This window comes from Podarcis liolepis, assembly GCF_965112155.1.
Source record: "Podarcis liolepis genome assembly, chromosome: 10".
Classification (NCBI taxonomy): domain Eukaryota; kingdom Metazoa; phylum Chordata; class Lepidosauria; order Squamata; family Lacertidae; genus Podarcis; species Podarcis liolepis.
In genome coordinates, this window is record NC_139562.1 from 23,277,164 (window position 1) to 23,302,712 (window position 25,549).

The window sequence follows — 25,549 nt, forward strand, 5'->3', positions numbered from 1 at the left end:
CTACATTAGACTCTGAATCCTTCTTAGTCCATGACAAATGGAGGGAGAAAGGTTGTTTTCTGCTGCTCCAGAGAAGCGGACACAGAGCAATGGATCCAAACTACAAGAAAGAAGATTCCACCTAAACATTAGGAAGAACTTCCTGACAGTAAGAGCTGTTTGACAGTGGAATTTGCTGCCAAGGAGTGTGGTGGAGTCTCCTTCTTTGGAGGTCTTTAAGCAGAGGCTTGACAACCATATGTCAGGAGTGCTCTGATGGTGTTTCCTGCTTGGCAGGGGGTTGGACTCGATGGCCCTTGTGGTCTATTCCAACTCTTATGATTCTATGATTCTAAATAGTCAAAAATAACCCTAAACCAGCCTTCCAAACCTGGTGCCCCTCAAATATTTTAGACTAAAACTCCCATCAGTCTCAGCCAGAATTTTATCTTAACTTAATTTGTGAACCCCCACCCCACCCTCGGTTATTTAAAAAAAAGGTTAGCATATAAAAATCTACGCTTGGCTAAAGTGTACTTCCTCAAGAACAAAGTTCTTAGCAAAAGAGAAATGAGACCATACCTGATGCACATACAGGGGAGCATTTGTCTCATCGCTGTAACTGAACAGAAACATGTTGATAAAATGGATGAGGATGCTTGGGGCGTCTTGGGCGTCAGCAACACCGTATTGGCACCACTTGAAAATAATCATGAAAACCAGGTAACCAAACAAGCAGAGGATGAAAATCATCTGTGGGATGAACTGCAGGATGATGTTGAGGGTTTGCCTGAAATATCTGGGAAGACAGGAGCCAAGAGAAGGAAAAAACATCAGTGTGGAAGCGAAGAGAGTTTGCAGCAGCTTCCCACAGTGTGGTGTCCTCCAGACATTATTGGACTCCTCCCATCATTCCTCTTGGCCATTGGCTATTCTAGATGGAGATGATGGTGGGAGTTGTAGCCCTACAACATCTAGAAGGCAGCCTGTTGGAGAAAGCTGATTTACAGGATGATGTGGAAGGAAGGAGGACAATCAGGCCATATTAAATCACCAGTTGGTTTATTCTGGTAAGGTGAAGCCACCAGACAGTGCCGGATTACTAAATAGGCCTATGGGCCTTTTAGGAGCCCCGCGACAACCGATCAAAATAATACTGATTTGATCTTGAAATAAAATTACAATCCAGCTTTCTTGATTGTTAGCTTTACATACATCTATAATCAGTGGCTTTCCCCCCCACATATGCCTTGCTCTCACTTTTTGCCAGCTTAAATGAAGTCTAGTGCAACCGTTTCTAACAGTCAGTATAAACAGGAAGCCAAGATAAGGCAGATTGCTTCCTAGGTGCTTCTGTTGTAATACATCAGACCGTGGCCAGCAAAGATAGGAATATCCTGCTTCTGCAAAGTACCAGATACTACCAATCTTGCAAAGTACTTGGAAAACAAGTGACACATGGATTGCTCTTTTCAACTGCACCCAATGAAGGAAGAAGAGGCTGCAATCGTTTGGTCAAGCAAGACTGAGCCAGCATCTTCTGTTGAGAAAAAGTCTCTCTACTAAGCCCATCCTGGACAATGTGAAAGTGAAGGGCAAGCACATGGTCATGCAGGTTGACTTCAATGTCCCAATGAAGGACAACAAATTAACCAACCACCAGAGATTCAGGGCAGCTGTCCCAACCATCAAGCATTGCTTGGACCACAGAGATAGGTTTGTGGTACTGATGAGTCACCTGGGGTGATTTGGTGGAGTTCCTATGCCTGAGAAATTCTCCTTGCAAACCTGTAGCCGCAGGACTTTGACAGGGATGCCTTGTTCCTGGAAGACTGTGTGGGTTCAGAGGTGGAAGCAGCTGATTCTGATCCTGAAACTAGCTCAGTCACTCTTCAGGGAAACCTCTGATTCCATGCAGAAGAGGAAGGGAAAGGGGAAGATACTGAATCAAGGCTGATTCAGCAAAGGTAGGTGATTTCAGAGCATCACTTTCTAAACTAGGAGATGATTTTATCATTGGTGCTTTCGGAACTGCACAGAGAGCTCACAGTACCATGGTTGGGTTCAATCTACCTCAAAGCTGCTGGTTTCCTGATAAAGAAAGAATTTGAATATTTTGCTAAAGCTCTAGAGCAGCTTTTCTCAACCTTGGGTCACCAAATGTTGAACTAGAACACCCATCATTCCTAGCTAGGATGGCCCGTGGTCAATGATGATGGGAGATGTAGCTCAAAAACATATGGGGACCCAAGGTTGAAAAAAGGCTGCTCTAGAAAGTCCAGAGTGACCCTTCCTACCAATCCTTGGAAGTGCTGAAGTTCAAGATAAGATTCAACTGACCCAAAACATACTGGATCAAGTCAATGAGATGATAATTGGTGGTGGGATGGCTTTCACCTTCCTGAAAGTGCTCAACAACATGGAGATTGGTGATTGTTTGTAAGAAGAAGAATTTGTTGGAGGAAAGCAGTATGTTTCCTTCTCTTAAGGTTCTAATTAATGCATGTGTTGTTTTAAACAACCAGAGGACACTGCTTATGTAGCAATCTAGCCAGAATTTTCTTGTAACCCCTCTGTTTAAGTTAACTCCACCCCTAAAAGCTGAGTCGTCTTGTTTGCTATTCCTCCAGAAAAGATGTCTGCTATTTCTCTCCTGTCTCCACCCATCTTGCAAATAGTTCCTGCATGAATAAAGCCTTTAAACCCCAGAAACTGCAAGTCATTATTCCAATCTGATGCCTTGACCAAATCACTAAGAAGGTAGCTTTACTTCCTGCAATCTTAAAATATTGGTCAGTCTGGAGTGGTAATTAAGGGAGCCTCTCTTGGCAGAGTTTAATTAATTCAGTCTCTCAGCAACACTGAGGAGTGAAGCCCAACATTCTCCTACATGAGGGATACGGACACTGAAGATATGGTCAAATGAAAATAGGGAGAGCAAAGAGATCACAAATGAAGAACCAAGGCATCTGGGCCTGGGAAACAGCAAGATCTCCAAGGCAGAACAGCAAAAAAAGGATTCCAGTTCAGGAAACCTACAAATGAATCACAGTTGTATACTACAACAAGCAACATATAAATTAAGCATGGGACATTTAAACTTACATGTAGTTGAAGAGACTGAGTATTACCCCAAAGACCATGTGTGTGATTCCCATGACAACAGACATCTTCATTTTGTAGGAGTTTAAAAACGTCAACTTGTTGCTTGCAATGTTCCAGATCTTGGAGAAACAGGAAAGAAGACATGTGAACATAATGAAAGTTAAAATAAAAAAATTCCTTCCAGTAGCACCTTAAAGACCAACTAAGTTAGTTCTTGGTATGAGCTTTCTTCAGAAGGGTGCTTGCACACGAAAGCTCATACCAAGAACTAACTTAGTTGGTCTTTAAGGTGCTACTGGAAGGATTTTTTTTATTTTGACTATGGCAGACCAACACGGCTACCTATCTGTAACTGGAATAATGAAAGTTGTAAGTAAGGGCCTGTCAGGCCACGAGATTATAAACACAGAAGGCGTTACCCCTCTAATCTTAAAAGAAGTGCCATTCATCCAATCCATGCCACCCCCTGCATCCTGGACACTGAGATGGGAGCAGCATGGGGTGGGTGTTGTAGAAGTGCTGTTCTGGCAGCAATACTGCTGCTCTCCAGAACTGGGATAGAGTGGGGCAAAGAGGAGGCAGCAAGGTCAACGGAGAGCTGGGTTTGGGGGCAGAAGCACCCTGCAGGTGTACATGCCCGTGAGGGATCATAGCCCCAAACTAGGGAGAAATTCAATCTGATTTGCATTTAAAAGTAAATTGGTTGAATCCAAAACAGTATACAAACCAAAACCCAGATATGCTTTGAAATTTGCGCTTATCTGAATTTTGTGATGCAGGTCTCCAATATTTGCATATATTAAAGGAAAGTGCGTATTAAAATGAATGCAGTAGTCAAAACTGCATTAATGATGTTAGGGGGAATTGCTTTGTAAAAAGGTGAGTCAAAACTGCATACAAAAATGTCTCTTCGAGGAGAAATTCATACCAAAACGGTAACTGATTTTCGTGAAGATATATATATTTTCTTAAATGCAAAATTGCCTCAGAAATGCGGAGAACTGAATTTAAGACCAGAAAGCTGAGAAATGGGGAGAAGAGAAACTGACAGGTCCTCCCATCTCTGCCCCTCGACCTCACCGCCCGCGCTCGCTCCCCAATCCTGATGAATGACAGGATCACTGCCAGCAGAAGGGCCTGCCTCTAGCTTCACACATTCCCTTCGTAGAGCCCCTTTCCCACTAATGCTGAACACAATCAGTCACTGGCGATGTTATCCTAGCATTCACTGAGCATGTGAGAGGGGAGGTGCTGAATGCATATTCCTCGTGTATGTTTCTCCACTGTTTTCAATTGTACTGTTTGTGTCTTGGTAAACCTATGGACCAGTCTGGCTGAAATAGGCAAATATGACTGATGGACTGAAACAGGATGAGGCCTATGCAGCGCCACCCAAAGTCTGCCGCTGTATGACTGCCGCTAGAAGGGTCTCCAAGGAGGAGGGTTTACTTGCAACCAAGGCTGCCATCTAGTGACCAGATACTTGGCCGACACCATTAAGACGTTAATTGGGAAGCTCTCTCCTGCTTGCTTCAAATAGCCTCAACAAGGTGGAGTTCTTTTGATGGGAGGCAGCAATGATGTGGGGAAGAAAATGGGGGGAAATTCGCTACTCCATTGTTCCATTTCTAAAATGTTAACCAGCATCAGTTAATGCAGAATGCAGATTGACATTTCCAATTTACAGTGCCATTGTTTCCCTCCCTTAAAAGCTAATCCTTGGAAACGTGGGGCTTGGCAGCCCAGGAGAGTGTTTTCTCTGTGGCAGCCCCTGAATTGCAGAAGTCATTCCACACAGAGGTGTGGATCTAACTTTTCTTGCACAGCTTCTGCTTACATGCCCAAGACATACCACTTCACCACTGGCATTCAGCGATTAAGGTCTTTTGTTCAATCTGTACTATTTCTGTTCTGGTTGGAAGGGTTTTGCTGTCCCCACTTCCTTTTATAACTGTATGTTGATGTTGTTGTGACCGAATGGTTTTGTGGTTGTAATAGAGGCCTTATGGGGAGGGGCAGGGAAGAAAGTTCATTAATAAATATCTGCACATGTCCATTCAGGAGTTAAGTCTCATTGCATCATATGGGGCTCCTCCCAGGTAACTGGATGTGAGGGAAGCGTACGTTACTGAGTTGCCCTGCACTAAAATATTTCATGTATTCCAATACAAACAATTTCTGAGTAAAACTTTGAATTTCATTACAAACACATGGTGTGTTTTGTCAACTCTGATGGGAGCTGCAATCCAACCATGGCAAGTTGGGGAAGGCTCAGTAAATGCATTTCGCTAAATTGCCTCCAAGAGAAGTTGACCCGGCAAGACACGGACGTAGTGCTATGCTTTGATCAGCTGAGTGGCAGGTAGAAATTCAACAAGCAAAAGCTTTTCCCCAGCACAGCAAAGGCTAGCCCAGGCATAGGCAAACTCGGCCCTCCAAATGTTTTGGGACTACAACTCCCATCATCCCTGACCACTGGGTCCTGTTAGCTAGGGATGATGGGAGTTGTAGTCCCAAAACATCTGGAGGGCCAAGTTTGCCTATGCCTGGGCTAGACCCTTCACCTGCTGAATTTCTGCTTATCCTTCAGCTGTTAAATAGACACAGAAAGCAAAGCTGGTTACCCCAATCTGCTACTTGCTACCATCTGTTATTTTCCCAGAAATCTTAGATTGGCCCAACCAACAGGTCACCCCTCTTCCCTCCGCCATGACCCACTGCCAGATGAATGTCAGGAGGAGTTCTGATTACCGGATCAATTCCAAAAGGATAGGGGTTTCCAGAGAAAACTCCTGCCACTGCCGGATCCAGCTGGAGGGTATCTGACTTATGAACAATTTCTTCCCTACGGATGAAGAGAGAAACGTGATTTGCTTAGGTTTCCCACAGGAGTGAGATGGGCTTTCCCCATTGCTTGATGCTTGAAGAAACAGTAACACCAAACCCAAATCCCAAACCATTGCTAACCACTTTGCATTAGCCAAACCCGTTCTGAATTGAGGCAAAGGGAGTTTGCCCCTCACTATTTCTCTGCTCCTGCTCTGCACCCCTGGAGACTGCTGGTGGGGGGCAGGGAAATGAGGACAGTTGCAACCCGAGGAATATTCCAGAAGACATTGTGGAAGGGCGGGGGAGACACAAGAACTGTACATTTGCAATGCGCTCTACGTGGGGCTACCTTTGAAGGTGACCCGGAAACTACAACTAATCCAGAATGCAGCAGCTAGACTGGTGACTGGGAGCGGCCACCGAGACCACATAACACTGGTCTTGAAAGACTACACTGGTTCCCAGTATGTTTCCAAGCACAATTCAAAGTGTTGGTGCTGACCTTTAAAGCCCTAAACGGCCTCGGTTCAGTATACCTGAAGGAGCCTCTCTACCCCCATCGTTCTGCCAGGACACTGAGATCCAGCGCCGAGGGCCTTCTGGTGGTTCCCTCGCTATGAGAAGCCAAGTTACAGGGAACCAGGAACCAGGCAGAGTTCTTGGTAGTGGCACTCACCCTGTGGAATGCCCTCCCACCAGATGTCAAAGAGAAAAACAACTACCAGACTTTTAGAAGACATCTGAAAGCAGCCCTGTTTAGGGAAGCTTTTAATGTTTAATAGATTATTGTATTTTAATATTCTGTTGAAAGCCACCCAGAGTGGCTGGGGAATCCCAGCCAGATGGGTGAGGTATAAGTAATAAATTTATTATTATTATTATTATTATTATTATTATTAGCGGCTGCCGTTTTCTGCGGCCATCACACATTTAGGGTAGCATCTAGGTTGGCTCACAAGGACCCAGCTTGCCACTTACGTCCAGTTCCCGCCGCTGTACATGGGGCGGACAGACCAGGAAGACCCAAATATATTGAACGACTTGGAGAAGCAATCGTTGTAGATGAAGCCGGTATAGATGGAGAAGATGCTCATGAGGAGGATCAGGTAGCGGCCGCTGAAAAAGGTGTTCCAGATCTGCACGGGGCGATTGCCAGGGCAAAGAGAATATCAGGAGCAGCGTATAAGGGCTGGCAAGCCTCAGACTAAATGTGGCCCTCTAGGGCTCACTTTATGGCCATCTGAGCTCTTCCCATCACTAGCCCAGCTCCGCTCCCCTGGTGTTTTAGCCGGGTTGGAAAACTAGAACTCTGGTAAGCTTCTTGCTAGCCTGGAGGGAGGAGGGAAGAGTGTCCTTACGTGTAGAAACTGGCCTGATGTGTAGAATTTGCATTTGTTGCTCCGACCACTCCTGGCCCCCGTAAGATTGCCCAGAAGGGCATGTGACCCTGGGAGGTGAAAATGGTTCCCTATCCCTACATTGTGGGACGCAGGTGGCACTGTGGGTTAAACAACAGAGCCTAGGACTTGCCGATCAGAAGGTTGGCGGTTCAAATCCCCGCGACGGGGTGAGCTCCTGTTGTTCGGTCCCAGCTCCTGCCAACCTAGCAGTTCGAAAGCACATCAAGTGCAAGTAGATAAATAGGTACCGTTCTGGTGGGAAGGTAAACGGCGTTTCCGTGTGCTGCTCTGGTTCCCCAGAAGCAGCTTAGTCATGCTGGCCACATGACCCGGAAGCTGTACACCGGCTCCCTCGGCCAATAAAGAGAGATGAGCGCCGCAACCCCAGAGTTGGCCACGACTGGACCTAATGGTCAGGGGCCCCTTTACCTTTACCTTTATCCCTACAGTATATGAAGAGCCATTTGGAAGAACTTATCGTCACCCTCCTTTCCCAATCCCCATTTCAAATTACTGGTTTGGAAATAAATTATTTCTCCGGCCCTGGAGCAAAACCTTTGAAGGCTGCCGCCAGCATACAGTTCTGCCTGATGCCACTCACCTCATTGTCAGTTTTCTGGGCTAAGAGGGCCTTCTCGTTGCTGACCATCCAGAGAGCAAAGGCCAGCATGACAGTCCCGTGGCCACAATCACCAAACATCACCGCAAACAGAAAAGGGAAGGTGATTAAAATGTAGGGGGCTGTGGGACAGAGAAAGGCACTAAGGTCATTCCTTGAAAGGAAGGGGGTTGTTGAGCCAAGGAGCACCGGGAACTCCCATTTCCCAGCATGGGGAGCCCCATTTGGTGGCACTGGGAAATCCGTTTCCCAGGCTCCCTGGAGGTAATGCCAACCTCACCATATGCCAGCGAGAAAAAGCCAAATGCATTTGGTGATTGAATTATTGAATTATGACACCTTTTTTTAAAAAACAGTCTCAAAGGTTACAAGTGGGTGCAGGATTTGCCTAAAATTAGAGAGGCAGCATAGTTTGTGGGTTTCATTGAGTGCTGGTTCCAGCAAATAAAGTAAATTAGCCCGTAAGAACTAATTGGAATCACCAGGTGGCACTGTTATACATCACAGTGAAGCCTCTTTTGGGGCAAGCAGGAGGATGGGAATTTTCATTACCAAAAATTCATTATAACTGATGATTGGTGAGATTCTGTTCTGAAAACCTGGCACTGGTGATTGCACTGAATGTCCTGTAAAGAAACATTTGCCTTGCTGACAGCGCTTTTTGTTCACCCCCTTACAATAATGGCTTGCAATAAACAGAACATATCCATGTTGCTTCCCCCCCCTTCTGAAAAAAAAAACCATTCAATCTACAGAAACCCAAATGTCGCTACATTTCAGGCAAGCAGCCCTGGTTTAAGTTGAAGCAATAGGAACCGACAGAGGAATAAAAGCACCTTGCATTTCATTTTAAACCTTGAATCCTAAAAAAACCCCCACCAAGCTACAGCAAAAAATAGAACAGAGTCCGTTTACCTGGATTAAGTTCCCTGTAATTACCCACGCCATAGGCATCTACAATAGTCTGAAAACCCAAAGTGAATTTATTGGTCCTGTTAAACGTAGGAGGAGACATCTTGGTTTGTATCGCAGTCAGGATTGGGTTGATTGTAGAGCCGCTACGTTCCTGCAATCAAATAGATGGCGATTAGGATCCTACCCCACCTATGCTTACTCAACCACTTCAATCTGCAGAACTGGCACTGCTAGACATAATATCTGTCCTGCATTTGTAAGAACTCAGGTGCTGTTGGTTTTTAGTGTGGGAGCACCTAGACTTTGGAACTCTCTGCTTACTGATATCAGGCAGATGCCTTCACTCAACTCTTTTGGGTACCTGCTAAAAACATTTCCATTTAGACAAGCCTACCCAGATATTCAGAAAGTTGATGCGTGTTTTAATCTGTTTTCAGTTTATTGTTTATTTTAATTTTCTGAATGTTTTAAATTAATGTCATTAGATCTTTTTATGGATAATTTTACTGTGGTGGTTTTGTTTTTTTAACAATCAAGTCCAGTATAAATTTTATGAAACAAATGTATAAACATCTGCAAAAAAAACCTGGATAAATATCTACGACATAAAATACCTACAGCAAAGCTAAACCAGGACTCAGCTACATTAGTAAAAATAAAACATTATAAATGCATTCTAACACTGTGACACCAGATGGTACTGTAGAGCCGAAACCAGAATTTTCCTTTGTGAGCTTTAAAACGCCCCCCCCCTCCCGCGAGCATTTTCAAAGAGTTTTTTAATAGCTGCCAAGGGAATCAAACCCTTCAGCAGAATGTCAATGTGTTTGTGACACACATCACAAGTGCTTTGGCTAAACTTCACTTTCCAGGGTTCTTTGTACAGGAAACCCAGTAGGCTGATCTGTAGCATTGATGTGACCTAGGATTACGGGGGGGGGGGCATTGCTCAGAAGAGTTATATATTTAAAGTATTTCTGCAGAGTCCCAAACTCATTTTATCCAGAAGGTAAAAAGTGCTAGACACAACAACAAATTAAAATGCAAAATATTTTAATGAACAAATGAAGACAGAATCCTTTAGGACACTGTCCCCCACTTTCACCCTAGTATCTCAGATGCCACCTCTACAGCCATCAACTGGGCCCAAACACTAGTTTATATATTAAAAATAGGAGCTTATGCAGCAGAGCGAAGGTCAGACAGCACTAAAATGGTACAGAAATAAATAAAAAAATAAACCACACACCAGAAAACGGAAATGGCTACTGTCAGCAAATACTGCAGATTATTCCATTTTGAGCTTCATTTCCCCAGCATCAGGGACATTTGTTTTCCGATGTTTCCAAAATTAGCTATTGTGAAGCTGACAACAGCTGTTTTCTTCTTCTCAAACAACCCTCTCTCCCACTTCATAGAAAGACTTTTGTGCCATGGAATACTACCTGCAAAATATACAGCAATCATGGGCTGGTTCGGATGAGCTCAGGGCAGTCTTCGCCAAGCTGGTGCCCTCCAGATATTTGGGACTACCAGTTCCATCCGAAACAGTCGGCACACCTGTGTAGTCTGAAACACCTGCTTGATGAAGACTCAGAGGCTGCATGTGGTGGGGAGGTGAGATTGGGTCCCCCTCATAACACCCTGGGTGTACCTGCCCTGCCTGTGGTACATATGGATGCCGCCTTCCCCAAAACTGAAACATTAATGCTCGGCTCAGGTCTATCCCTGTGCTATTTCACGCATGGAAGGCTTTAAAAGAGGATCCAGCAAATTCATTAATGAATTTGCTTGCCACAGTGGCTATGTCCTATGTCATCTTAAGGCTGTGCGATATACCACCCCAAACCAATCTGAAGCCCATATTGCCATATCAGGTTCATAATTTTTGACCTGGCTATCTATCGTGAATCATGATGTGTGCGCGTTATGCAGAAATCACAATGTGGGGAAAACCGTGAAGCCAGCCAATGCCTCTACATAGCTCCATCTTTATTTCAGACATTGTGATATACTGTATGTTGGTTTAACATGATGCTTAAAGGTAAAGGGACCCTTAACCATTAGGTCCAGTCGTGACCGACTCTGGGGTTGCGACGCTCATCTCGCTTTATTGGCCGAGGGAGCTGGCGTACAGCTTCCGGATCATGTGGCCAGCATGATTAAGCCGCTTCTGGCAAACCAGAGCAACGCACGGAAACACTGTTTACCTTGCCGCCGGAGCGGTACCTATTTATCTACTTGCACTTTGAGGTGCTTTCGAACTGCTAGGTTGGCAGGAGCTGGGACCGAGCAATGGGAGCTCACCCCGTCGCAGGGATTTGAACCACCAACCTTCTGATCGGTAAGTCCTAGGCTCTGTGGTTTAACCCACAGTGCCACCTGCACCCCATCATGATGCTTAGTTGGTGATATATCATGATGCTGAAAACCAGATATCGCCTGGTCAACTCATCATTAAGTGGTCCAAAAAGACCCTTGACAATTTCCAAGTGGTCCTTGTAAACGACTTAATTAGATGGAAAGGAACCTGCCTTATATTGACCATGGTCCACCTCACTTTGTCTGTGCTAGCTGACAGCATCTCTCCAGGGTCTTCATCAGACCTACATGGAGATTCTAGGCATGGAACATAGGATCTTTTGCCAGAAAAGAGATCTTTTGCTGTATGCCTCAGCCATTCCCCCAGAGCATGCTAGCGAGGACCCTGTGGAAATCAGCTAAAGAATTCCAGGCTCAGCCCCTTACCATTCCCTTATGCAGAGCCCTTTTTACACCGCCTGCGTCTACCACGGGGAACCAGATCTCAGCAATGACGCACTGCTGGGTGACGTCGATGTTGCACAAATTCAGGACGTGGTAGATGGCCTTCATTTTCTTTGCCTTGATCCCCCAACTCCACAGGTTCACTGACGCCTCCTTCAGCAGCCCCTGCCGATGGGACTCGGTTTGGGTGATCACCTGAGAACAAAGGACAGACATACATGAAGAACCCTGGCCAGGCCTGGCCTACCACTAAGTCACAGGAATGAGGCCCAAGGTGACCTACTGTGTTTAGATCCTCAATCCTTGTGTTCACACCAGCAGCCATCTCCCGGCGTTCTCCAGCCGACTCGGGGCAAGGGTACACCGTGGCACGGAACCTGAGGGGGGGGGCCAAGTTGAAAGCAAACAAGCCAGTGACAATCATTGTACAACTGTGTTCGTTACATAATGAAAACAAGGCCTTCTGGCGGTTCCCTCACTGCGAGAAGTGAGGTCACAGGGAACCAGGCAGAGGGCCTTCTCGGTGGTGGCGCCCGCCCTGTGGAACGCCCTCCCATCAGATGTCAAGGAAATAAACAACTATCTGACTTTTAGAAGACATCTGAAGGCAGCCCTGTGTCAGGAAATTTTTAATGTCTAATGTTTTACCATTTTTTATGTGCTGTAAGCCGCCCAGAGCGGCTGGGGAAACCCAGCCAGATGGGCGGGGTAGAGATAAAATAATAATTATGATAATAATGATAAGCCAGCAGGGGCCACCATCAAGCTGCTTAGTAATCACAGCAATTCTTCTGTGGTGACTTTGGTGAAAACAAGAGTGACTGACTCACTTGGCTGTGCTTGGACTGCTAGTGGCCCAACAGTAAGCATAATCCTTGGTGCACTCAGGGTCAGGGACTTAGGCTACATTCATAACTTTCATTTAAAGCACCATGATAACATGTTAAACTATCATGGCTTCCCTCAAAGTATTCTGGGAGCTGTAGTTTGTTAAGGGTCCCGAGAGCTGTTAGGAAGTCCCTATTCTCCTCCCAGAGCTACAATTCCCACAGTTCCCTGGATGAGATTCTGATTGTTAAGCCGCTCAGCACCCTTAACAAGCTACAGCTCCCAGAATACGTTGGGGAAAGTTAAGACTGTTTAAAGTGGTATCATGTGAATGCGACCTAAACCCAGACGCTCCAAGTGTCCCTATTTTCCAGGGACAGTCCCAGATTTACAGAAGCCATCTCAGTTTATGATTTGATCCCACAATGTCCCGTTTTTCCTTAGGATGTCCCTATTTTCATTGGAGAACTGTTGGAGGGTATGCTGTTATCCAACCCCTGAGCCAAGGAGATAAGGTACCTCTGGATGCGAACGGGATCCGTTCCGGAGCCCCATTCGCATCCTGAAGTGAACGCAACCTGCACCTGCGCGGGTCGCGTTTTGCCACTTCCGCGCATGTGCGTGACATCATTTTGAACGTCTGCACATGCGCAAGTGGTGAAGCCTGGAAGTAACGCATTCCGTTACTTCCGGGTTGCTGCAGAGCGTAACCTGAAAACGCTCAACCTGAAGCTACTGTACCAGCTTTTAGAAGACATCTGAAGGCAGACCTGCATAAGAAAGCTGGTTGGGCTAACCCAGTCAGATGGGTGGAGAATAAGAATAAGAATAAGAAATCCCTATTTTCATCGGAGAAATGTTGGAGGGTATGTAAACCTTTGCCTTAGTGGGACGAGGGGCAGCATTTATGTCCCTCTCTAACAGTTGCTGCCTGCCTAGCACTTAATGGAACCACTAGGAAGTCAAACAGACCCTTGTCTGCAAAGGCTTTGCTTTCCTAGTGTAATGGAACCCTGGGGAACAGGCTTCTCTCTGCTTGTTCATTCCATGCAGAACTACAGCAAAGGTGCTTTCCATTCCAAACAACAAAGGCTTGGGTCACACAGGGTGGCATAGTTTTCAGTGGCCGCTTCACGTTCTCTGTAACACATTATTATGCTCCAAGTTCCTTCCTTCTCAAAACAGTATTATTTCAATGGTACAGCATGACCAGGCGTTTTAAGCAGGAATAGGCATGAACAAATCTGTCAATCTCATTTTCATTTAGTTTCACATCCCCCCGCCCTCATCTGAAGTTTGGGTCACCTCATTTCCACATCAATTTGTAGGTTTCTTTTTTTAAGTCCTGACAAAATTTTGCAAGAGTTTTGGTGCGCATCTCTCCCCATTGTATATGCCATTTCGCCTAATATATAACTTTTTTGCAAGCAATTTCCCCTAAATCAAATGATTTGGCTATTTCCATTGATGCACACTTTCTCCTAACACACACACACACACACCCCTTTTCGCACAATTCTTTTTCTGGCTGGCGAACTGTGCGGCAAAATTTGGAAAAGCATAAATTTCAAAGGATAGCCACATTTCGATTCGTGTGCTGTTTCTAAAGTGCGTATCAGGCAGGCTCGCATTAAAATGCAAATCTAATCAAATTTCAGCCCCATCCCTTAATCACGAGTACACAGTAGCCATAATAAGCTTGCCTGAAGTACCACATCTTTTTCTCCAATAATGCACGGACTGGCTGGGCCGCCTATTGTTTGCCAAGCTACCATCTGATTACAAGACAGTCCTTGCATATGCATGAACCAGAGTACAAGGCAAAGTCAATAATACTTTGCTCCTTGATTTTAGGCAGAAAGCGCTACGAAAGAATAATTAATCTTTGCTCCAATTTCAACTCTGAAATGGGATCTCCAACAAAATATTCTAAGAAAGAAAAGAAAGCCTCAAGCCTCCTAGCCCTTTTTCATTATTATTTCCGTTTCATATGCTTCTGAGTTCTGAACCCATCTTCAAATTAGACTTTTAAATCGTGCCTGAAAGATTATTCCTCTTTACTGCAGCCCACAGATTTGGTACTTTCCCCACACGATCACAGTAACTTGGCTTTGATCTTCTAACAGCCCTTTTGCATACAGAATGTCACTTTTACCCTAATGGCACATGCGATCTGAAGAAAACTCAAGGAGAATTCGCTGGAGAGCCCCTCTCAGGTGGATAGATCTGCTGAAGTGGTCAGCATCACCCAAGCACCTCCTAGTTAAAGAGAGGAGGATGCAGGTAACACCCACTATTTTTTATTCCACTTTATATTTTTTGATAGATCTGCGTGTGGATTTGCCACGCATGAAACTGGCAGAGCAGTGACACTAATTAAAAACAACTTGCAGTAAAAACAAGAGCCGCAAGCTCTTGCACTGCTGGAGTTGTACTGCTGTCTCAGATGCCTATTAGCTATTTGTATTTGCATCTTGTCAAAAACAATGTGCCAGAATCTCCAATGGACTACAGCAGCACACACCCAGTTTGGGCATGATTCTGACCTACAGAATCATAGAATTGTGCTGCTGGAAGGGTCATCAACTCCAAACCCCAGCAATGCAGGAATCACAGTTAATGACTCCTTGACAGATGGGCCACCCAACCTCTGTCTACCGTATTTTTCGCTCCATAAGACGCACCTGACCATAAGACACACCTAGTTTTTAGAGGAGGAAAGGGGGAAAGCTCTGTTTTTTGTGGGATCAGCTCACAGTTGTGCAGCTTGTTTTGCAAAGGGGAAAAGCCCTTTTTGAGGATCAGCTCAAAGTTGTTGAGCTTACTTTGCAAAGGGAAAAAATCCGATTTTTATGGGGTTTAGCTCACAGTTCTGCAGCTTCTTTAGGAAAGGAAAGGGAGCCGTTTCTACAGTTTCCAGAGTCGCTGGGGAAATAAACGGCCTCCATCTGCAGAACATTCAACAATGGAGGCCGGGGCCGGAAAGGGAACCAGTGATCGACCACACATTTGCTCCATAAGACGCACAGACATTTCCCCTTACTTTTTTGGAGGAAAAAAGTGTGTCTTATGGAGCGAAAAATACGGTAAAAACCTCCAATGAAGGATAGTCAACCACCTTCCGACCCAGTGCTGCCGAACAGTTCATAGCACCATCAAGTTCTTCCTGAAGTTGAGTCAGAAGTTATTGAAAATGACTGCTAGAAGTCGGGGGGTTAATGGAAATTGTAAAATGTAATTTGAATGTTTGATTATGTTAAAATTTCTTTAATAAAAATGTATTTTTTAAAAAAGGAAAAAAGAAAATGACTGCTAGAGCTAGGAAGTAGGATGTTGCCTGGTAGATTGGTTTCCTACTGCTCAGGGAATGATAAGATGGGTTTATTAAGGCCGAGGATACACATTTAAAGCCCATTTAAAACATACACACAACACCCCAAAGAATCCCAGGAACTGTAGTTTGCACTTCATAGAGCTACAACTCCTTAAAAATTACAGTTCTCGGGATTCTTTGGGGGAAGAAACATGTGTTTAAAAATGCAGGGTGTGCGCAGGGCTTTAGCCTTGGCCAGCCCTACCATTAGACAAATGAGGCAGGTGACCTAGTGATGAGGGATAAAGGCAGGAGGTACAGTTTTGCAAAGCGGACTGGTTGCCTCATGCTCAGGTTTGAGAGATGAACCTATTTAGTCACGACCGGCCCTATCATTAGGCAGAGTGAGGCAGTGAGGTGTTGGAAGGAAAAGCTGTATGTGCTACACAGCCTGCAACGCACCCCACTAAGTATCTTGCTGTCCTCAGGTGTGGTGGAGGGTGCTGTCCCACATCCCCCGTGCTAAAGTAAGATTCAGCTGTTGCTCCAGTTGGTTTCTGTATGTGGAATACGGGGGTGGATGGGGGAGGGATTTTGTGGTTCACCTCAAGAAGCAGGAAATACCACTCCGCACAGGATTCTTAGTTCTGTCCCAATCTCTTGTTTATCACAATAGAAAAAACACCTCCGTTACAGCCAGCACTGCTTTCTCAACAGCACATTTCCCCTTACCCTTCACAAATCTTCTTGATTTTCTGTCTGAGTTGCTCCCCTTGATAGAAGATAATGAACACATTCTTTTTTATCTCTTCTTTCTGGAGAAAATAAATGCAACCCAAGTGGAATTTTAAAATAGTCGCAGCCGACGAAATACTACGCTTGCAATTTAATGGCGCTGCGCATACCAAACACAACAGCAGAAGTGACAAAAAAATTTTTGGTTGTTTTGTTTTTTAAACCGTCTCGACCTACAGTGATAGGATCCTCCAGGGGTGTGTCCATTTCGCTGAACTTCAGGTAGATATTTCCTCGGCAGGCTCTCCATAGCAGACGCTCAAAAGGCACCATTCTTTCCCTTTTGATCACGCCAGCTATGAATCTGCATGTCACACAAACAGAAAGGATATGTCACGAGTCAACCCTCTCCGCACTAAGCACTACACATATTTATGTTTTGTACTTGTGAAGTTATTGCCTGTGTTGCAGCGTTGGCTGATGCATGGATGAGACCTCCAATTATGTAAGTAAAGTATTTAAACTTACTAAAGTGTGTAGTCTCTTCATGGAAAAAGGGGTAGAGATGGAGGTGCAATGCAGGGGCATATTGTAAGTGTCTAAAATGGGGTATTTAAAGATCTAATAACCTGTATTTCCCATGCTTCACAAACCCTGCATAAACTTGTGTTTTTAAACACTGCTGGGGACTCTTTCAGCTAGACTAGAGAGTGAGTCAAGCCCCGTGCTTCTTAAATTCAGGCAGCCAGCCATTTCTTTGGTAGTTTCCCACATAACCATGGGACTTCAGGATTAAATATACTTCCCCAATTTATTCCCAACATATAAAATATAGGGTAGGTTTGCAACTTAGCAACAAATCTAGGGCTAGGAATATCAGAGAAAAATCCTCCTCAAGGTGCTAGCCATTCAACTAGATCAGGTTGATTAGTTAAAATATTCTAGACTCTTCAACTGATGAAGTGTCCAGAGTTGTGTTAAACTAAAGTCTATTGCTACAGAAAACAGTGGAACCTCTACCTACCACTGCCTCTTCTTACAGTCATCCCAAGTCACGACTGTAGCAAACCTGGAAGTAACCAGCGGGTTTGCTGCCATTTGCGTATGCGCAGGAGCGGTGATCGGTGTTCGCACATGCGCAGAAGCGGGCAATCGCCGCCTGCGCCTGCACACAATGGCGCCTCTCCCAGCGACCCGTTTCGACCTCCGGATGGACCTCCGGAACAGATTATGGTCGCAAATAGAGGTTCCACTGTAAAGGTGCCCTTCCCAGCCTTCTGCTATAACAATTTAATTTCTGATTTATTTATAACGTTTCCTCCCTGTGTGTAGATCCACCATGTGCCTTTCCTGTGTGTCACTGACTTTCTCCTCCTGACTGATTTCCTGACTCTCTCAATTAGTTCCACATATTGAGCTTTCTGCGAGAACATAAATCAGCACAAATGATACTAACCCCAGTTTTGCAGCAACGGCTGCAGGTGTGCTTCTTAACTCCAACAGCCCGGAGGTGTCTTCATTGAAGAAATCATCAGGTAAATTAGTTTCCGTCTGAAATCAGGAATTAAATTTATTCAACAGGTCTAATTTGAAAGTTCACGGAAGAGAAAGATTTGTGTATGTATATATCATTATTTGAAATATTTATGAACCTCACTTCAACATGAGATTCCAGGGTAAGGTACAAAAAATGTGAACAAAACTATTCAGACGTCGCATGAACACGATGTTTAAAAGCAAAACCCAGCCACAAACAATATTTTGGCTTTTCAAATCTAAAGTAGTTGTGTTTTTTTTAAGAAAGGCTAAAAACATTAGGCTAAGGTGGGTAGAAAGGCAGTTCCAATTAAAATATCATTTAAAATGTGTCTGAACCTGGCACCAAAAAGGCGACTATCAGAGTAGAGGTAGGGAACCTGTGGTCCTCCAGACAGGGGCGCCGACTTATAAAAAATATTGGGGGAGCCCGCGAAAGCTCATGAATAATAAATAAGCTCATGAATATGCAGATAAAGTGGCGCCGCCTCCTCGTGAGCGAATAGGGGAGAGCGTGCTGCGCCTATTAATCAGCTCCAAAGGAAATTGGGTGGAGCTTTTGCTCGGGAGGGAGGGCAGGAGGCATGCAGCCCGACCCTGTGCATTTTGGGCTGGGGGAGGGGCGGCGGTGGCGCTCTGCTGGAGGGGTGCCCGAGATTATTGGGGGGGCTCAGCCCCCCCAAACGAATTTTTGAGGGGCTCGGGCCCCCTCAGGCCCCATGGAGTCGGCGCCTATGCCTCCAGATATTGCTGAACTCCAATTCCCATCAGCCCCAGCCAGCATAGCCAATGGCAAGGGATGATGGGAGTTGGAGTTGAGCGTCATCTAGTTAAGCAGACATTTGTTCTTTCCTGGGAACTGTAGTTCTGTGAGGTATCAGCCAGGCTGGGGTCTCTAAATATAAGCCTCTGTACCCTCATCAAAGAGGGACGGGGGTGGCACTGTGGATTAAAACACAGAGTCTAGGACTTGCTGATCAGAAGGTTGGCGGTTCAAATCCCCGCAACGGGGTGAGCTCCCGTTACTCGGTCCCTGCTCCGGCCAACCTAGCAGTTCAAAAGCACATCAAAGTGCAAGTAGATAAATAGGTACAGCTCCAGCGGGAAGGTAAACGGTGATTCCGTGCGCTGCTCTGGTTCGCCAGAAGCGGCTTAGTCATGCTGGCCATATGGCCTGGAAGCTGTACGCCGGCTCCCTCAGCCAATAAAGAGATGAGCGCCGCAACCCCAGAGTCAATGGTGGCCAGAGACATAGGCAAAAATGGAGGGGTTTAATGGATTTAAGTGTGGCTTACACCCAGCTCTCTCTAGCCTCCACTCAAGCAAGCAAGAAGCATTTTCAGAGTTCAAGGACGCATCCCAGCCAGGCAAAAACATTCAAGGAGGGCATGACTAGGAAGGGTGTGTGGCTAGGGAGAGTTCTGAGGGCCACAGAGAGAGGCTTGGTGGGCCACATTCTGCCCACAGGCCCAAGGTTTCTCTCAGGGCTTCAAACAAATAATTAAGAGGTTGCTTCCAACCAGTAGAATGTTCCGAGAAGCCAAGAGTGTATTCGAAAATCACGTCACCTCAAAGAAGTCCTGAGTTTTCTTTAGGAGATGTTTCAGTTCAGTGAGTTCCAGAAAGTTCTGCCTCAGTGCCTGCAGATTCTTGTTAGCCTCCTCCAGCTCAGCCTCCAGTTTCTCCAAAACTCCCTGTTTATACCCAGAGCAAAACAAAAGGCATGCCCAATTATTCTTTCATGCACCTCACTGCTGACAAAACAGATCACTATAAAGATGGATTATTACACGGTAAACATTTCAAAATACGTCTCAGCATGTTAGGCAATCTTGCCGTGAATATTAAAATCTCAGCGCTGTTCCCGAGAATGAATTATTCATGGATTACTCAAGATATGTGTAGACACTAAAACAAGTAACAGGAAACACAACAAATCTTCCTTTACCAACATTAGCTAAAATGATGAATGGTGACGGTGAATCTCTAGCAGATTTCGCAGCACAGGCTGTTTTAGGGTCCAGAGTTCTCCTAATTTTCTTAACTCATTCAGGCTGCAATCCTAAAATCAGAATGGGGAAACTAGGGTTCTCCAGATAATGTTGGACTCCAACTTCCATCAGCCCCAGCCAGCATGGCCAATGGTCAGGGACAATGGGAGGTACAGTCTAATAACATATGGAAGGCACCAAGTTGGCTACTCTCAGTGTTGAGGAAAGACATAGGTCCCTTTTCATTTCTCATTATACGAGATATCAATAGAGATTATGCCAGAGACACAGGAGAGATAAGAGAGAGTACTTTATAGCTTGATGATCCAATAATGTTCATATGTTCTCATGATGGAAGGCCACTGGGAATGCCTTTTTTGGAAGACCAACAAAAATGTCACAAAAAACTGAGCAGGCTGGGTCCAACATTATCTGGAGGACCCTAGTTTCCCCATTCTGATTTTAGGATTACGGCCTGAATGAGTTAAGAAAATTAGGAGAACTCTGGACCCTAAAACAGCCTTAGCTGCAAGATCCGCTAGGAATTTGCAGCCACCATTCATCGTTTTAGCTAATGTAGTTCATCACAATGCTTCATCGTGTTTATTTTTGCTTCTAACAAAAGCATTGCCCTACTGTTAACTCTGGATTTCTCCGCCAACACTCAGACAGACAAATACAACACCTTGCAGTGTATTTCTATATTTCTAAGTATATGGTTCTCCTAATATATACAGTGGGTCAACTGCCAATGCCACACACAACACTTCCTCAGCACATGACTGGCATATGCATGTACCAGTCCCAAACTGCTTACCTCTAAGTCAATCATTTCTCGAGGTAGTGGTGTCTCTGGGCATTTTTCAGGCTTGAAAAGCACTATATCATCCCCCATCTCACTCTCCAGAAAGCCTGTGAGCAAACCAGAAAGAAAGGTGCCATCTAATTTTCACCTGAATGTAAAACAGTGCTATACTATGCATCAAGAGTCGCCAACATGGTACCCACGGGTGCGCATGTACCCCCCAGAGGTCTTCCTTGGCTCCCAGAAGGTCCCTCCCCACCCCTCTGAAATGAAGCTCAAAAGAAGCATTCAGTTGTAGCCAATAAAATAGGGTGTGGTGTGTATTTGGTGTGGCCTAGGACCCACGTACCTACGGGACCGCCTCTCCTGGTATGCCCCGCAGAGGACCTTAAGGTCCACAAATGACAACATTTTGGAGGTCCCAGGTCGGAAGGTGGTTAGATTGGTCTCAACTAGGGCCAGGGCCTTTTCAGTACTGGCCCCGAGTTGGTGGAAAGCTCTGCCACAAGTGACTCGGGCCCTGCGGGACTTGACATCTTTCCGTAGGGCCTGCAAGACAGAGCTGTTCTGCCTGGCCTTTGGTTTGGACTCAGTCTGACCCTTATGTTTCCCTCCCCTTATGGTTTTGACCTATGGACTACTTTTAAAATGAGGCTGCATTTTAAATTGCATTTTAACCTGTATTTTAAATTGGTTCTCCCCCCCCCCTTATTTTTTTACTGTAATTTTACTGGTGTTAGCCGCCCTGAGCCCTGGCTCTGGCCGGGGAGGGCGGGGTATAAATAAAATTATTTATTATTATTATTATTATTATTATTATTATTATTTGTTTGGGGTCTGTGTAGGATGTCTATAACAACTTCTCCCGTTTGCAAATGGGCCCAAAATGGGCTCAAAAAGGTTGGTGGCTCTCTGCTGTGGGCCATGTCAAGGGAAGAGATAGCCCAGTGGTGAATAATGGCCTGTTTAGTAAATTACAAAACAAATCCATTGTGAAAGGGGTCTGAAACCACACCCACCTGCGGGAACAGTATCCTGAAAATGCCCTGATACCAGGAATTGAACCTAGCCTAATGCTGTCTTGTGTTTACACTCTATTTCTGGGGGAATATATATATTTTTTAATATGCTAAAAAAACCTCTCAGAAAAAGAGCCAGCATCTTTTACTGCTATATCCCCGAGTTACTATTCTTTTTATAAAGCAGAAACCTGTTCCGCAGCTCATTTTAGTGAAGAACAGCACAAGAAGAAAGTTACAAGTCTACTTACGAAGGATCCTTTCCAGGGATTCGCATCTTCTGACTTCATTCACAAATTTTCGCTGGAAGCTATTCACATTTGCATTCAACTAAATAAATATTAATATTAATAATAAAAATTAGTAACTCTGCAAAAGTAAAAGAAACTTCCTGATACCAAGCCGAGGGATGCACTGAAATACAGATAAATTAGTTTCAATTAGGAATAATGAACTGTTGTGAGACTGATGGAAGCCCAAAGAACGAAAGAACAAAAAATACGGGGGGGAAATGAAATATTTAAGAAATGTTCGTTTATTAGGGAAATGGATGACATGAAAGAGGTAATTGTTTAAAACATATGTGTTTGATCTGTAAAGTATTAGTTTAATAATGAATAACTTAATGTCATTTTATGATTTTCTTTTTTCTTTATTAAGATTTAACTGTATCAGCATATGATATTTATTTATGCTTCTGTTTTTCTTTTTTCTTTTCTTTTTCTCTTTTCTTATTCTTTGGTAACCTTAATTTCTTTTTTCTTTTTCAAGTTTGTAAGTTTTGATTTGTACGTATTTGCAAAAAATTAAAAATTAATCCAACCACGACAAAATGAATTAAAAGAGTTCATCTGAAAGGACTGGCTGTCCCTGGACCAATCTTACAGACAAATCTTAACATTCTTGAAATCTTTCCATCTGTATATGCATAGACAGTGCAACTTTCAGAGTACAAAATCCCGCAAGCTGTTGTTTGCAGCGCCTCACCACCATGGATTGAAGCAGAGGTGGTTTTAGGGCAGCATAGCCAGTGCACTTGCACTGGGCGCTGCCCTGCTGGGGGCGCCAAAATAATGCTGTAGAACAGAGCGTGTGAGGTGGGGAGGCTGTGCAGGGTGCCACTGAAATTTGAGAGCCTAAAGTCCAGCACTGACTGACGTTATCAATCCCAATAAAGTAAAGGAGAAGGAACTCTGCGGCAGAGGCTGCCCTGTCCTTCTGGTCCAGACTCTGTTACCTCTTCTGCTCCCATCCCATATATTAACTGGGATCAAGCTGCTTCCAGGCAGAGACTGCCTTTCGTCACAGCCAAGAGGTGCAGAACTGCCATTGGTGTTGGTGAGGGAGGAGGACAACTCTGTTAAACTCGCTCCTGTGAGGATTCCAGTTGACTGTGTACACAGCATACATTTAGAGTAAATCATGTTTTCCCCAAAGAATCCTGGGAACCTCAGCTACAATTCCCAGCACCCTCAAGAAAGTACAATTCCCAGGATACCTTGAGGGGTGTATGCGTGTGTGTTAAATGCATTGTGTGTATGCAACCCAGATCAACTGTTTGCTGGAGGAACTTCTGAGGGAGGAGCATCTCCAGCATCGTATTCCTGCATTGCAGAGGGTTGCCCTAGATGATCCTCGGAGTGCCTTCCAGCTCTACAACCCCATGATTCTATAATATCAGAAGAGGCTGTTTAGTCTTGGGCCTTAACCACACTTGATCTTGTCCTGCTGCTTCTCCCCCAGTGAAAACTGCTCTTTAGCGCTCAATCAGAGCAAACAGCAATTTGGGTTTTGTCTGGATTGATGTTTGCTCTGATGCAGCACTGAAGACCGCTCTCAGAACCATGCTTTCTAGGCACAGGAAAAGCAGGAAGTGTGGACGAGCCCCAAGAAAGGTGTTTTGGTGTCCATAATGAAGTAGATGAGGGCCAATAAACTGAGGCTGAATCGCAACAAGATGGAGAAACTGGGTAGACAACTCAAGATGGAGTTGCCCCTGAAAAAACAGGTTCATATGTCCTAGAAGCCACTGTTGTCTCTTGAGGTCCATGTAGCCTCAGTGGCCAGGAGAGCCTATTTCCAGTTTAGCCCTTCCTGAACCAGGATAGCCTGGCTACAGCAGTGCACGATCTGGTAACCTCACATCTAGACTATGACAATCCACTCTACATGGGGCTGAATGATGACAGAAAAGGCACCGCGTACATATAAGTGCAAGAAAACCTTCTGAAGAACCTTCTAACCCTTGCTGCTGGTTCTTGGGAGTGCAACCAACACCACTTCCCCACCCCGCAGGTTCCCATGTCTACTCACATCTCTGAATTGAACCAGGCCCAGCTCTCCAAGCTCTGCCACGCAGCAATAGGCAGACTCCACCTGTAGGAAAAGCTGCGACAGGCACATCTCTTCGCTCCTGAACACCGACGCCATCTTGCATGTTCTTCTTCTGTGGGGGATATTGAGAGAAATGCTGAAAAAAATAGCTCTGTATAAGGACTGCAAGCTCCCTCCATGAGGGCTGGTAGCACTGACCAAGAAAGATGTTTTGCTACGGTAGTATCAACAGGGTTGCATCCAAGCTTAACCCTACTCACATTCAACCCACTGAAATTAATGGACATGATTAAATGTATAATGAATTCATATATATATATATATATATATATATATATATATATATATACACACTTATATTCTCTCTCTCTCTCAAGCACATAGTAAAATAAAATTATTTAGAATTGCAGTATGCAAGATCCATTTTCCCATATAAAGCAGAGCAGGTGTGTGAACATGTGGCCTTCCAGATGTTTGGACTCTGGAAGGCCAGCATGGCAAAGGTCAGGGATGCTGAGAGTCATAGCCCAAAACAACAACAGATTCTCTATCTCTGAGGTAGACAGCAATACTTTTCCAAGAAAAGATAGGAGCGCCAATTCAGTATACACCAGAACAGGTGCTAGTTTTTAAAAATTAAGACTGTAAGGTTTAAGTCACATGACTAGTAGATTAATCAAGTAAGGCTATAGCTGATATATTTTTTAAATGACTGAGGGTTAAGCACATATATTTAAAAATTCAATTTTCATTCTGGTGTCTTACTACAATAAGGCATAATTTTGGGGAAAAGAATATCAGAGACAGCCCTTCCTTAAATTAATGTGAATGTTGCCCACATCTAGAAAAATATTGCAAGTTTCTTCCTATGCCCTAACATGCAATTTTTAAAGAACCAATATTCAGCAAAAGCTTAGGATAGCACTGGAAAGTATATTTCAGAATCTGAATGAATCACTAGTATTCACTATTAGATTCTCTTGGGAGCCTGTGGCCTGTGATTTCCCCTCCCAGGCCTGTTATTTAAATTGCTTGCCACCCCTCATGCTGCAAACTTCCTAGCTGCATAAGAATGGGGAGGTGTCAAAAGAAGAGAGCAAACCCTGAGGGAAAGCAGGTATAAAAAGAGGGCCTGCTCTGTAGCAACTTCCTCCACGCCTCCCAAAAGCTTTCCTTTCCTTTCTGTCCCATTCCTGCTTCTGCAAGGAAGGGGAACAAGAGGGTTCTGGGAGAAATTTGGCGGAAGAACTGGGGTGTCGCAGCATCCCCTTCAGGGAAGGAGGCAGACATGCAGCACTGAGAAGCTTCCATGACTCTTTACCTTGGAAAACAGAGCAGGAGAAGGCGGCTGCCTGTCAAGGCCTGTAAGACCCTC

General features: G+C 44.8%; 1 protein-coding gene across 3 annotated transcripts in view; it reads right to left on the minus strand.

Annotated features, from left to right (window-relative positions):
- Positions 1 to 25,549, minus strand: part of ATP6V0A4 (ATPase H+ transporting V0 subunit a4) — a 33,610-nt gene extending 8,061 nt beyond the window's left edge. Inside the window, exons 1-16 of one of the 3 annotated variants that reach the window (XM_083461948.1) lie at positions 25,277 to 25,549; positions 24,154 to 24,283; positions 22,092 to 22,170; positions 20,834 to 20,928; positions 19,594 to 19,719; positions 17,946 to 18,040; positions 16,727 to 16,853; positions 16,487 to 16,569; positions 11,897 to 11,990; positions 11,596 to 11,808; positions 8,848 to 8,998; positions 7,915 to 8,054; positions 6,892 to 7,049; positions 5,836 to 5,929; positions 3,085 to 3,203; positions 562 to 778 (exon numbers count right to left, since the gene is read on the minus strand). In XM_083461948.1, coding sequence (XP_083318074.1) covers positions 562 to 778; positions 3,085 to 3,203; positions 5,836 to 5,929; positions 6,892 to 7,049; positions 7,915 to 8,054; positions 8,848 to 8,998; positions 11,596 to 11,808; positions 11,897 to 11,990; positions 16,487 to 16,569; positions 16,727 to 16,853; positions 17,946 to 18,040; positions 19,594 to 19,719; positions 20,834 to 20,928; positions 22,092 to 22,170; positions 24,154 to 24,283; positions 25,277 to 25,485 — 2,130 coding nt within the window. In that variant the 5' untranslated portion in view covers positions 25,486 to 25,549. Of the gene's footprint in view, positions 1 to 561; positions 779 to 3,084; positions 3,204 to 5,835; positions 5,930 to 6,891; positions 7,050 to 7,914; positions 8,055 to 8,847; positions 8,999 to 11,595; positions 11,809 to 11,896; positions 11,991 to 16,486; positions 16,570 to 16,726; positions 16,854 to 17,945; positions 18,041 to 19,593; positions 19,720 to 20,833; positions 20,929 to 22,091; positions 22,171 to 24,153 lie in introns of all 3 variants that reach the window. The other 2 variants (XM_083461946.1, XM_083461947.1) reach the window with 2 other exon arrangements.